Here is a 14,075-nt window from a genome sequence, read left to right as displayed (position 1 = left end):
TTGAGATCTGCACCTTGATATAAAAACCAGCAACAGAAATAGGGTAAATAACCGGATTTTGGACATTTTTATGGCAGGGACAGAGAGGGGCTAAACCCTGTTAAAAGGTCAAGAGGTCATACATTTCCCATCCTTGGGGCAATGGAAACATTGCACATGCACAGAAATGCTCCTTGGGGATCAAAAAGGAGGGGGCACCACCCCATAATATGTGATGCTAAGGCTGTCCCATAGGCCTCTGGGCTGGAATACATTTTGGAAAAAAGTTGTGTATGCATGTTGGGGAGGACCCTAGAGCAGAGCAGGTGTGGAAAAAGAAATAAGATGATTGGCCAAATGTAAACAAAGACCCGGAAGAACTGCCCTGTATGAATGACAACCGCTTCTTTACTACGCTCCTCATTAGAGAGGATGCCCACACCCTTTCTCTCCAGGTGTGCATCTCTGCCTTGCTTCTGTCTTAACTGAACAAACTGTTTGTGCTCTCGCACTTGTTGTTGTGCTATGTCTCTGATGATAAACTTTGACCGGTTTTTACAGTTTTGCCTCCGTGAGAAATGCATTTTTCACTGGGGGCGAGAGCCAGGGGGTGTGGTGGCTAGGATTCCTGGTTTTCATCCAGGCTACCCAGGTTCAATTCCTGGGCAGGGAATTAAGATCTCGCTTCACGCCACCACTCACTTCCGCCTCTCTGAGCTCAAGACCAGGGTGATGAGCAGTAGTGGGGGGTGAGAAGTGATTGGATTCTTCTGTCTCGGAGGTAGGGCCAATAGGATGTGGGTGTGAGAGAGGAGGTGAGGATGTCGGCTAGGGTATCCCGGTGGTGGAAGGATGGATTTGACACGGAGGAACAGGAAGGGGAGGAGTATGCCGTATAGGGGTGAACGTGTGCATAGCATTTAGCGTTTTACCTCCAGCTACGTGTCAGTGCTTACTTGCCTCTGGGCATTTGCACACACTGGTCTCTTTGCCTGAACTGCTTTTCCTGCCCTGACAGAACTCCAGCTGGCTTCTCAAGAATCCCTCCTGTGAATCTGTCCCTTCGTTCCTCCCCCTCCACCCCAGTCTCTCCCTCTGTCTGCTTTGTGCACCTGCTGGACCTCAGGCATATCTCAGAACCTCTACCATAGTGTGCCCCAGAAGACAGGACCAAGCGCCATCACACTGAAAACCCGTGTTCATCAGACACCTCATACCTCAGCGTCCTGCACGTAGCAGGCGCTCAAGAAAAGAGGGCCGTGGGGCCTGGCTTGAACCCTGGCTCTGCTATTTATAGGTTCTGTGATCTTGGGCCATTACTGATGCAGAGCCTCAGTTTCTGCATCGGTCAAATGGGTGTGATGTTTCCCCTCCCTGAAGCAGCTCTTAGGATCTTGCGAGGACCCCGAATTCTGCAGACCGGAAGAAAACCGTGGTTATCGCGTCCTCTGCTGGAAGATGGCAGACTCCGCAAGCGCTCCTCCCCCTCCCCCCGCTTTGCAGGGAAGGAAGCAGAAGTCAGAGGCAGGTGCGACGTGAGCGGGACCCGCGGACAACCCAATACTTCCAATGCCCGGTACTCACGTGTCCCCGCTTAACCCTCACCGCGGCTCTGTGGAAGAGGTTAGACTAGACCCATTTTACCGAGCACCTACTTGTCCCAGAGCTTCTTACTCGTTGCCACTTCCCTCCTAAACCCCTCTTTTAAGGAGAGAAAAGGTGGAAAGGAGGCCGGGTCGTGGTGAGGAAAGAAAAGATGGGGAGACTCGGAGAGTGCTCGGGTGACCCGGAGGACTCTCAGGAAGCCCTAAGGACCAGATCCGATCCATCCACAATGGAGCTGGGACTGTGTGGATCCTGGTCACCGCTCAGCCCCCGATTCAGTTTGGGGAGATCTTTGGGGAAATCTCCCCGGGCTCGGTTTCCTCGCCTGTGAAATAGGCACGATCGTCCCTGCGCCCCTCGCGGGGCTGCGGGTTTCAGGCATGACCTACGGTGGTGTGAAAGCACGTCGCCAAGCGCGTGCTACGATGGCCACCAGGGGGCGCAAGAGGCTCCTGCTGGACCGCGACCCCGCAGATCCAATCCCGCCGTGGGCCGGGGCTTCAGGACCAGACAGGCAGGCTGAGGCCCCTCTGGGCCCCGGTCTCCTTTTCTGGGAGGGGCACGTAGCCTCCCTTCTCTGAGCCTGTATAAGATGATTATAATAGTATTTCCCTGGACGGTCCTGCTCTGTAAATAATCCCAAAGCATTTTTCCCTCCATCATGTCACTTCCCTCCACAACCCCTGGGAGGTGGCCTAATACCACCTTCAATCACTGATGACAAGACTCAAGCCCAGAGCGGAGCCACCAGGCCAAGGTCACCCCGGGAAACAAACATGGTTGTCACCTGGTGCCTCTCAGCCCTTCTCTGACAGCTTAGCTGCCTCTCGCTGGGAGGGTCCCCCAAGCTCTGCCCCACTCCGCAAACTGTAAGCGCTGGGTCTGAGGGCTGGTGAAGGAGAAACAGCTTCACAATGAAACCCCAAGGCACTGTGGGCAGAGATGTCAGAGGGTATCACGTGAGCACAGGTGTGATGTCGGGAACCAGCACAGCTTGTTTTGGGGAGGAGGGAGAGGGTGACATCACAAACAGGAAAATCCCCAAACCTGTGAAGTCAGGATGCCAAATGAAAGCCTTTTCTCCTGCAGTGGCAATTCAATACCATACAAACAACATGTTAACATTTTCTTTTAGAGATACTGTTGACCCTCATTTTCCTATAATCCTGTAAGGGAATCTGATTTTTACCCTCATCCTGTCCCCAGGACTGAAATTCCACCATTAGAGTCTCATTCTTAGGATGAAGGTATCTTCCTAGGTTAGGAGGCAAGGAAATTGCTGTCGGCCATTCACACCCTAGAGGGGCATTGCCTCACCATGGCCAGCTCAGAGCCAGCAGGCCTGGCTGGAGCACAGAGTACGGGAAGGGGACAGAGGCACTCAGGGAGACCAGGCCTGGGGATAGACCCAATCCTGTGAGTTGCTATTATTATCCCCATTGTAGAGAGGAGGAAAACTGAGGCACAGGAGGTAACTTGACCAAGACCACACTGCACAATAATAGAGGCACCAGAACCCAAGCCCAGGCAGTCTGTCCAGCCACCAGAGCCTGCACGTTTAACCCTTGTGCTACAGTTAGGCAGTATCACCCAGTGGCAATACTGTGGACCCACGGCCTCCGGGTTCAAATCCCAGCTGCTCTGCCTTTTCTAGCTGCATGACCTTGGGCAAGTTACTTGTTCATGTCTTCATTTGTAAAGTAGGGATAGTAATACCTGCCTCGCGGGGTTCCTTAAATGAGTTAATATGTGTCACATGTTTAGAACAGAGCTATGCGTGCAGCCACGGTCAAATAAATAGGGGCCCGATGGGCACATGACCTTGAATAGTCTAGAATCTTCAGGATTCTAAAATGCCAGCCTGTGGGACCCTGTGGGATCCTCCAGTGGCATTCTGATGTCTTGGGGCTGCAGCATGGTATCTGCTTCCCGTGGCTGGACGGTGCGGGGCCACCTGTCAGCCCAACTTGGCCCTGAACAGGCAAATGAGCTGATGTCAAAGCCTTGGCTAAGGCCCAGCCCCTGGAACCTCCCCTTCCTTCCCTCGTGTCTCCCTCACTCGGATTCCCACACACTCCGGAGGGCCCAGAGGGAAGGTGAGAGGGAGTGAAGGTGGGAGCACGTGGCCACCCAAGCGTAGCTCCTCCAGCCTGGAGAACTGGTGCTCCCAGGGGCTGAGCTGGACCCGAAGGGAGCCTCCTTCCCCCTTACCTGAAGCCCTGATCTGCAGTGATCCCAGAGCGTCACTCCTCCGGTGTGAGCGTGTGCAGACGGCTGGCTGATTCACTGGCGCCCCTCTGCGGGTGGTGCACAGACCAGGCCTGGCCAGGCAGCAATGGCTGATGAGAAGACCTTCCGCATCGGCTTCATCATGCTGGGGCTCTTCCTGCTGGCCCTCGGCACATTCCTCATGAGCCACGACCGGCCCCAGGTCTACGGCACCTTCTACGCCATGGGCGGTGTCATGGTGATCGGGGGTGTCATCTGGAGCATGTGCCAGTGCTACCCCAAGGTAGGTGGTAGTGGGGGCAGGTGGCCTGGGGGCCAGGGCCCAGGAGGGCCTGGGGCTGTGCCTCTGTTCCAGGCATCAATCCCCCATCCTTCACTCATCTTGTTATCCTTTCCCCTTTCCCCCTTCTTTTCTTATCTCCGTTCTCCTGAGCGTCCGTCCGTCCATCCATCCATCTATCCCTTATCATAGAGATTGATCAGGAGCCCCCTGGATCTGGAGCCCTGAACTAGGCACCATGGGGGAGACGCAGGAAAACCCACCACACAGTCCAGGTGCTTATAAACCAGAGCTTATGAGGGCTTGCTGCCTGCCGGCACGCCTGCATCCCCGGTGCAGTTCAGTCCTCATCCTGAACTTTTTGGTACCTTTGACGTTCTATTTTACACTAGAGAAGCCCGAGGCTCAGAAAGTGAGGTCCCACAGCTCCTAAGTGTCAGGCTTGGGATCAGAGCTCAGACGTGTGTCACCTGAAGCATAGCCCTCCACCTCGGGAGGGCGATCCCTGTGTCCCAGGGCTGCTGAGTGTTCTGGGTGGGTCAGCTGTAACCTTGATGGCCTGGGTTAGGCGGCTCTATCTTTTGAAGTTTTAACGAACTCCTAGCCTAATAAGTGACTTAGTGAGGGGAAGGGCACTGGTTTGGGAATCTTGAGTTCTAGTTCTAGCTCTGCTCCAAAGTCTCTGTGTGACCTTTATCTTTCTGAACCTCGGTTTCTTTCATCTGCAAAATGAGGCCCCGAGCTCCTATTCTCCCAGCCTCACAGAGTTATTAGGGAGAACAGAAAAGAGATGGGCAGTTTTGTAAACTGTAGAGTGTTATATTTAGGTGAAGCGCTGCCACGCTTACTGTTAGTGATCCTCTCAACAGCCCTGTGAAATGGGCATATCAGGAGTTGTAATCCTTCAGTGCCCAGAGAGGTTGAGTGACTTCTCCAAGGTCACAGCCGCTGGTCAGATAGACCCAGGGAGACAAGGAAAGAAGCATGGATTCTAACTTGGGCTCTGCCTCTAACTACCTGGGAGACTTTGGTCAAGCCCCTTCCCTCTCTGAGCCTCAGTTTCCACATTTGTAGAATATGTGAGTCAGGAAGAGGGGGTGGGAAAGCGTGTGCATCTTAAGGGCCTTGCTGGTCCCGCCATCCAGGGTTCCAGGCCCCAGGCAGCCTCACACACTCAGACACCTCCTCGCCTCTTGCCTGGATGGCCGTGCTGGGGTGTGGGAGGAGGGGGGAGGATCCTGGGGGCCTGGGCTCGGCTCTCCCAGTCCTGTCTCCTCTGTGGGAAGCCCCGGGCTGTTAGCGCGTTCCTTCAGCACCGAGGCGGTCCCGGCTGGTTTGTGGTAGTTTACCGAGCAGTTTACAGTCAACTCGCCTCTCTCTGTTCGGTGTCCTGAGCAGAGGTCACCGGGAGAAGAGGGCCCTGGGGGACAGCAAGGTGATGGCCGGGGTGGGGTGGGGGGAGTGTCCTTCCTGCCTCACTCCGTGCACAGAGCTGGCTATGGGCGGTAGGCAGGGTGACAGGGTGGCAGTGGGGATGAGGGAGTGGCGGGAGGGGGGAAGGAGGGAATATTGCTGGATATTAATGAGTAACTGTTGATAGATTCACGTGTTCATGTGCTGTGGAGGCCGCATGGCGGGTCAGAAACGGCACAGGTTTCAGTGCCCACCAGGCCCTGACTCAAATGCCCCTCCCTGTGCCCCACTTCTGTGGCCTTAGCAGAGGCTCGCCCGGGCCTGTGGAGGAGCCAGTGGGGGCCTGTAGGTGGGGGACCTGGCATCACGCCTGGCCGGGAGCCAATGCGAAGGCAGCGTTCTCAGGACAGGTGTTTGTGGCTTTGGGAGGGTCTCTGGATGTGTGTGCAGGTGTGTGAGCACAGACGTGGGTGTGTGTTTCAGGGACGCAGGCTGTTAGGGCTGGAACACTAAAGGAGGGGAGGGAAGTGTGTCGTAAACCAGGGAGGTGTGCTAGACGAGGGTCCCAGTCTCCCGCATTGTCTCATTGGAACCTGGGCCATCAGAGCCCTCAGCAAATGCTGGCGCCCATCCTCCCTGCCGGATCCTCCCCTGCCTCAGTGCCTGACGAATGGGAATTTTCTGGATTGAAAAAAATATAAACATAAGGGAATGGAATTAGCCGATTATGATACGGGGGAAGGGGTAGTCAGTACCCATGTGAATTAAGCTGTCCCTGTCTTTGGGGCCCTGGAGGTCTCATGGAGGAGACAGTTTTCTGCCTGATGGGGAGGGAGTGGGCTTCACAGGGAAGATGAGCTGGGGTTTGTAGGTTAAGTAGAAGTTCACCAGGCAGAAAAGATGGGGAAAGAAATTCCAGGCAGAAGGAACCGCACGAGCAAAGACATGAGGTGAAAGGACAAGGCAAGCGGGTCAGCCTGGCTGCCGGAGGGCGTGGGGAGCGAAGTAAGGCGGAGAGGGAGTGGGGCTCGGGTCCATGGGACCTGCATGCCATGCTGAGGAGTTTGGACCTGACCCTTTAGCGGATGGGATGAGGGACGGCTGTGAGCAGCTTTGCAGTTCGAGGAAGCTATCAGGCTGACATCTGGGAGGAGGAACGTTCAAGCGCAACCAGGCCAGTGGGGGAGGCTCCTTCTCGGTCCAAGGGAGGATGATCATTTCCTAGACTAAGGCAGAACTTGAACCCAAGGCTGTAGGAGCTGAGAAGACATTCCCAGTTCACCAAACATATAGTACCTGTCGTGGCTGGGCGTGGCCCTGGTCCTCCCATCCAGCTTATTTTATTGAATTTCTGAAGAAGACTTGGTCAGTTTTGGTGGTCAGCTGGGCCTCAGGCTTGAGAGGGAAGGAGGAATTGGGGCAAATCTAGCAGGTGGGACTGTCAGGGATGCTGTGCCCGTTAGCTGAGATGGGGCAGGGGAACTGGGAGAAGGGGAAGGATTGTCTGGGAAAGCAGGGCCTCTCCCTGTCTGGCTTCTGATTCTGCCTACAAGTCGCCCACTCCCCACTCCTGCCTGCTCTGCTGGAGCCCAGGACCAGGCCCCTGATTGGTGGCTGATGGATTGGTCCTCTCCATGGGCCTCCCTCCATCCCTCTGTTCCCTCCCTTTGGGGACTGCTCGGAACTCTGCCTGAACACAAATCTGGCTCTGTATTCTGCTGAGAACTCCTCCAGGGCTCCTGTTGCTTCTGGATTAAAGGCTGAATTTCTTAGCCTGATGCTCTGGGGTCTTTATGATCTGATCTCCCCTCCCCAGCTTCAACTCTGCCTGTCACCCTTTCTTAAAAGAACTTGTGTTGTAAGATTCTCAGGACTTTCCTCCTCCTCCAGGCTTTTCACAGTGGCAATGATAATGATGCTGTAGAGTGATGATGATGATGGTGATGGTGATGAAGGCGCTGGTGCTGATGTTGCTGGTGATGACGTAATTATGATGTTGATGGAGATGATGGTGGTTGTGGTGATTATGATGATGGGGAGAAGGAGGAAGACTGGAGGAAGGGGCAGCTTCTAGGAAACACAGAGTCAGCTGGCAAGTGCAGGACATACTAAGTGGGTGTGGAAGATACCCAGGCCCCTCGCTCATTTCCAGACATCTGGGGGAAGCTTACCCCTCACAGGAGTTCTAAGAACACATCCATCTATCATTCCCTTCTCCCCAGCAGGATTGGGTGCTTTCCTGGTGTAGACAAGTGTCTTTCTCTCACCTACTCTATGGGAAAGGGAGAAAAGGGGCTGCCAATTATGAACCTGGCATGACACAATGGGGTCTCATCAAATATTTGTTGAACAAATTTTCAGCTGGGGAGAACAAGACTTAGAGAAGTCAGGTAACTTCATCTTCAGTAGCATCAAACTATGATTTACTGAGCAACTACTGTGTGCCAGGCTCTGTGCTGGGGGACTCCTTATATGTTATCTCATGGAATCCAGGAGACAGGCATTACTAGTCCTACATTTTTTAATTGTAAAATATAACATAACATAAAATTTACCATCTTAACCATTTTTAAGTGAACAGTTCAGTAGTGTAGGCACAACCTCAGCCATCCACTTCTCTGTCCTCCCCACCGCAGCCTCTGTCTGTGCCAAGAAACACATGAACTGCTTCCCACTCACTCATCAGATGCGGACGAAGGGCCTACTCCGGGTCGGGCAAGTGCTGGGCACTGGACGAGGACCCCTGGAAATGACAAGATATGACCTCCCCCAGGGCAGGGGTGTTCGTCTCATTCACTCATGGCTGCCCCCTAGTGCCTAGAAGAGTGCCTGGCACACAGCTGATGCTGCATGAGTGCTGGGTGAATGAAGAGCCAGTGAGAGCAGGAACCCAGACATCTGGCGGCCACAGGTGCTGGGCCCTGAGCAGGCACCCTCCTGTCAGACGGGGTGGCCTCCCTTGTCAGGCCTGTCTCCTAGGGTATGTGGAGATGTTAGGCCCGTGCTCTGGGGGAGCAGTGACCACGGATGTGTGTGGGCAGCTGCAGAGAAGCCTTCTCCCCTTTGCCTTGCAGATCACCTTCGTACCCGCTGACTCTGACTTCCAAGGCATCCTGTCACCGAAGGCGCTGGGCCTGCTGGAAAATGGGCTCACTGCTGAGATGAAGAGGTGGGTGCCGGGCCCTCTGGGGCAGGGGTGGGGCAGTGGAGGGAGAGGAGGGGCAGTGAGCCCCTCAGGCCAGTCTTCTCCCCTGCCCCAGGCTCTGCTTTGCCTTCCCACTTACTGAGAACATACTATCAGAAATCATGGATTGTTTTGACCTCTCAATTCTATGAGGTGAGCTTTATTATTACCATTTCACAGATGAGGAAACTGAGGCTCAGGGATTTTTGTCCTGTCTTACAGTGAAGTAGTGGCAGACCAGAAATCAAAAATAGGTGTGACCCTAAATCCCACACAGCGGTGACTACTACTGCTCTAGCAAACAAGAGGCATCATGATGGCCAAGGCACAGCCCTGGGGCCCTGCTACTTTTTGGCTGGGTGACTTTGGGAAAGCAACCTGCCTCTCTTTGCCCCATCTGTGAAACAGGGATACTAATAGTACCTTCCTCCTAGGCTTCAGGGAGGGCTAAGTGAGATAATACAGCCGTCCCTCAGTATCTGTAGGGGATGAGTTCCAGACACCCTCTCCCACCACGTACACCAAAATCCGCAGATGCTCAAGTCCCTTATATAAAATGGCTTAGTATTTGCTTGCAATCTGTGTACATCCTCCCCTGTGCTTTAAATCATCTCTAGGTTACTAATAATATTTAATACAACGTAAATGCTGTGTCAATGTTTGTAAATGCAGTGTAAGTGCTATGTAAGTAGTTGCCAGTGTGTGGCAAATTCAAGTTTTGCTATTTGGAACTTACTGGAACTTAAAAAAAATATATTTTCGATCCACGGTTGGTTGAATGTGCAGATGCGGAACCTGTGATATGGATGGTGGACTTTAATAAGCCAAGTGCTGAGAACAGAGCCTGGGGCATAGCGGGCCCTCTAGAAGCCTTTGCCATCATCACTAGGAAGTGCTTCCAAAGCACCAGAGAGCAAGTCAGGCGTTTTGTGCCCATTTCTTCTTTCAGTCCTCACAGAAACCCTGTGAAGTAGGGGGGTGGCAGGCCCATTATACAGATGTGGAAACTGAGGCTCAAGAAGTGCAATCACAAGCCCCAAACCTCACGGGGAGTCAACACCAGACCAGATCAAGGTGGGTGGGTGTGGGGGCCAGCCTCAGGACTGGGCACGCAGGGAGAGCCGCTAGAACAGAGCTGGGGCGCAGGCCACCCTGAGCCTGCGCTCCTCCCTGCTGCTCCCAGCCCTGGACTGTAGAGAGCAGTGGAGAAAGGGGTGCTTGGGGCCCCAGTACCACCCCCTAGGTCTGCACCACCTGGGCAAGCCAGCTAAGGTGTCTGTGCCTCAGCTTCCTCCAGTATCTCCCAGAGTTACAGGGAGGGTTAGACGAGCTAACTGATAGAGCCCGGCCTGCAAGGCACACTCAGTAGCTGTTCTTACCGTTGCTCTGTCCTCATCTGAAAAGTGGGAACGACCTTTCTGCTTCAAGGTGTCATTCAGAATAAATGGGGTGATAAATGTAAAGGCTTCAGGCCACCGTCTGGAACCCAGCAAATGCTCAGGCAACGCGAGCTGGTCTTCATTTGACAGCCGCAGCCTTGGAGTTAGCTTTGGAGACGCGGGTGAAGGGAATACTGGACTGAGGGTCTGAGCTCTGCCACTCAACTTAACTTGTTGGGCCTCAGCCTCCTCATCAATGAACTGGGTACAGTAACCACCCGCAGACGCTTCTCTGAGATCGGGGGAGAGCTGGTGCGCGGAGCAGGTGGGCCAGGGGACGGCACTGACGTCTGTTGATCGAATCTTTGCCCACCTGCCTGTTCTCTCTCCCGCTGTCTGCTGTGCCCCCGCCCAGCCCCCGGACCCCCTACGTCAGGCTGTGGGAGGAAGCTGCCTACGACCAGAGCCTGCCGGACTTCAGCCACATGCAGATGAAGGTCATGGGCTACAGTGAAGACCCCCATCCCGTCCTGGCTCCTAAGCTGGGACGGCCACAGCCAGGAGCCAGCGATGGAGGAGAAGGTGGCCCTCGCGACCCTCAGGCCTTGTTGGAAGCCGCCGTGGTCATCCACAGGGGCTCGGACCAGGACGAGGGAGAAAGAGACCCAAGTCAGGGCAGGCCCGGGTGAGTGCACGGAGCGCAGGGGTGCTGGGGTGAAGGAGGAGGGGTGTGGCCACTAAGAGGTGGCTGGGGACATTGGGGAGTAGAGAGGCTGGGGACACCCTGAGAAGCAGCAGGGGTAGCAGACACATGGGTCTTGGCTTAGATGGGCCTGAGTTCAAATCCCAGCTCCTCTGCTGTGTAACCTACGGATGTCCCTCACCTTCCTGAGCCTCAGTTTCCCCACATGGGAATAATCGGTCCTACCTCAGAGTTGTCCGAATACTCGTCATGAGGGGACAGGGCAGGGAGCCAGAGGACCTGAGTTCAAATCCAGGCTCTGCCACTGATGTGCTCTGTGACCTCAGTCAGGTCACTCCCCGCCCCACCCTGTCCCCAGCTGTTCATGAACTGGGTTCCTCATTCATCCACGTAGTCACTCATCCACCAGCATTACTGGGTACCTACTCCCTGCCAGCCCTTGACAGCCCCTACCCTGCAGGAGCTCCTCGTCCAATGGGGGAGGCACACAAGGGAACAGAAGGTGACACCCAGTGTGACAGGGATTGTGGGCCCAGAGGAGACCTCCAAGTGATTGGAGAGGCAGAGGAGTGACCTGGTTTGGATAACATAATAAAGGCCCATTTCTTGAGCACCTACTATGTGCCAGGCCTTGTGCAAAGTGCTTTGCGTTCATTATCTGTTGTAAACCTCAGGGATAAACATAGGAGTGAATGCTGTTATTTCCCCCATTTTACAGAGGAGGGAACTGAGGCCCAGACAGGTGAACTCACCTACCCTGGGCCTTGCAGCAGCTAGTGGGTAGGATTTGGACCCAGGCAGTCTGACTCAGAGCTACCCTCGCCCTTTCCGCCTTTGCCCCTGCAGCCCCCCGACCTGTCCCCAGGGCCCTGCACCCTTGGCTTCCTTCCAAGATGACCTGGACGTGGGCTCCAGTGAGGGCAGCAGCCCCAACCTGGCACCATCTGAGGGGGCGGAGCCCCGGCCTGCAACCCCGGAGCCCCAGGCTTGCAGGTGCCAGCTGGACCGCTTCCATGACTTTGCCCTCATTGATGCCCCAACGTTGGAGGATGTGCCTCCAGAGAAGCAGCTACAGGTGGCAGCCCTGCCCAGCTCCTGCCAGAGACCCCCGAGGACAAAGCGGGAGGAAGAGGAGGCTTCGGACGCAGGTACAGAGGAGCCGGAACAGGAAGAGGAAGACTTGTACTACGGGCTTCCCGACAGCCCTGGGGACCCCCTTCCGGACAAGGAACTGGACTTTGAGCCCGACGCCCAGGGCTGACATGGAAATGCTCCCTGGGTTTTAGCCTGGCTCTGGGGCTAACCCCGATGTGATCACACAGGACTTCAATTTCACTACCTGCAAAATGGGGTTAGATGGAGGTTCACAGGAGACAGTGGACCCGAGAGCATTTTGAGAACTGCACAGAAATGCACAGGGAGGAGATGATTACATTACTGGGCCATTGCTGTTCGGATTATTAATACCTTTTGTAAAGATTTGAAGGTCAAATATGATTAGTTGAGAAGATCTGTAGCAGCCAGGGCCCTCAAGAGCCCTTTCTGCCTCCCCCCAGAGCTGGCCTCTGAACAGGAACCCTCCTGGGTGCTACCCCCGTGTCCCCGATCCTCTGTGAAGGCCTCTCAGGGCTCTTATTCCTGTTGTGTCTTTTAGTCCAGCCGGGGGATGGCGTGATTTGTTTTCACTCAGAGCTAACGTCCCCGGCCCACATCCCTCCTGTGTCTCGTGTAGCTCTGGGATCCAACACCCTCCATGAGTGACCTCTGCTGACCTCCCAGCTTTCGCCCTGGTCAGCCCCACCCCCACACTCACCCTGCTGCCCCATGCCCTTGCCAAGCTGTCTCCTCTGCCCGGATGCCCTTTGTCTCCTGTCTGCCGGGCAAATTCAGGCTCATCCTTCAAACCACCGCACAGACATCCCTCTTCTGAAGGCTTTTCCTGATGTCACCGCTTCTGGGCCGAGTTAGTCCTGGCTCCTGTGTGTCACCCCTGGGCCATCTCTGGGCCTTGCGCATTTATCATGGAGCATGGCTGCCTGCTCAAGGTCAGCACCTTTGCTTTACTCACCTCGGTCTCTCCTGTGCCCAGATGGTGGTCACTGAGCATGTACAGAAGTGACCAGAATCCACGAGCCTTTTGCAGGGAATGCTGCCTCCCCCACTTCCCTGGGTCTCAGACTCCTGACTTAACTAATTTGGTTCAGGTGGCATTTACTGAGCATCTACTGTGTGCCAGACGCTAAGCTGGGATCTTTAGGAGGAGAGAGACACAAACTGATGACAGTTCTCACCCTCGAAGGGCTCCCAGTCCACTGAGCCTGGTGTCTTGTAAGTTAGCACAGAGTGCAGAGCAGAAACTGAGGTGGGAACAGAGGAGTTAAAAATTGTCACACCAGAGGCAGCAGAGTGACACTCACACAACCGTTGGGGCCATCGAGCGCAGGGACAAACAGCTCCAGCTGCCTGAGCAGCCCCTGGAGGTATCACCGTATGGTTGCATCACCGAGTGACGCTTTTCTTAGGCTGATCTCTGCAAAGCCCCTCTGGGCCCCATCAAAGGGATGGTGGCACTACCTCATCCTACGTCCCCACGTTCAGAGCTTGCAGCCTGGGCCTCCTGGGAGGGCTGGCCTTCACCTGGGCTGGGCCTCTGGGTCAGGGTTGGGGTCACGGCCAAGGGAAGGGCACAGCCCTGGGACCCCCTCCTTCTCCTTTCTGGGTCATTGCTACCTCCTGGAGGAAAGGCTCTGCTGTAACAGATGTTCCCTCATTGCCGTACCTGCGCTCAGCTCACTCACGCAGGGAACGGGTGACCGCATCAGAAAGAACACCAGTGTGAAAGGCTAAAATAAAAAAGTTTTCAGTGTTTAGGGCGGTCACCTTCATTCACCTGCAAATTCTTTTATGTGAACCCCTCCCACGCCCCCAGTCCCCCTCTGGGCAGGATAAATGAGGCATCCAGAGAGTTGAGGGAACTCTCTGGAAAACCAACAAACACAGTGGCGTGGCCGCTGGGACAGCTGTGTGCGTGGAAACTTGGGTGTGGCCCACGCCTAGGCACCACACTGCAGCGCACCCCCAGACCAGGGGGTCTCTGGCTGCCAGGCCCGTCCACAGAGAGAACCCTGTCCCCGGGAGGGCGCAGGGACAGAGATGGCCGGGCCAGGCTTCGACCCCCATCCGGCTCCCCCACTTTCTTCCTGCCTGATTGGGAGACCACTCGCCTGGCCTGCCCGGGACCGTCCTGGTTTAGGCCCACTGTCCCTGCCTCGTTAGTAGTAGTGCGTCCTTTCACCCTCGAAA

At 55.1% G+C, this 14,075-nt stretch overlaps 1 protein-coding gene across 2 annotated transcripts; it reads left to right on the top strand.

Annotated features, from left to right (window-relative positions):
- Nucleotides 1-3,892: 3,892 nt before the first annotated feature.
- Nucleotides 3,893-12,033, top strand: BSND (barttin CLCNK type accessory subunit beta). Of its 2 annotated transcripts, none has more exons than XM_012534488.1 (4): nucleotides 3,893-4,096; nucleotides 8,581-8,675; nucleotides 10,485-10,754; nucleotides 11,619-12,033. In XM_012534488.1, the coding sequence occupies exons 1-4, from the start codon at nucleotides 3,920-3,922 to the stop codon at nucleotides 12,031-12,033; spliced, it is 957 nt and encodes a 318-aa protein (XP_012389942.1). In that variant the 5' UTR covers nucleotides 3,893-3,919. The 2 variants fall into 2 exon arrangements, with proteins under 2 accessions (XP_012389942.1, XP_004273851.1); XM_004273803.1 differs by having other exon boundaries at nucleotides 3,920-4,096; nucleotides 8,581-8,674; nucleotides 10,478-10,754.
- The last annotated feature ends 2,042 nt before the right edge of the window (nucleotides 12,034-14,075 follow it).

This window comes from Orcinus orca, chromosome 1 (genome assembly GCF_937001465.1).
Source record: "Orcinus orca chromosome 1, mOrcOrc1.1, whole genome shotgun sequence".
Lineage (NCBI taxonomy): Eukaryota > Metazoa > Chordata > Mammalia > Artiodactyla > Delphinidae > Orcinus > Orcinus orca.
Note: the sequence above shows the minus strand (reverse complement) of the source record. Positions and strands in the feature narration are given on the sequence as shown.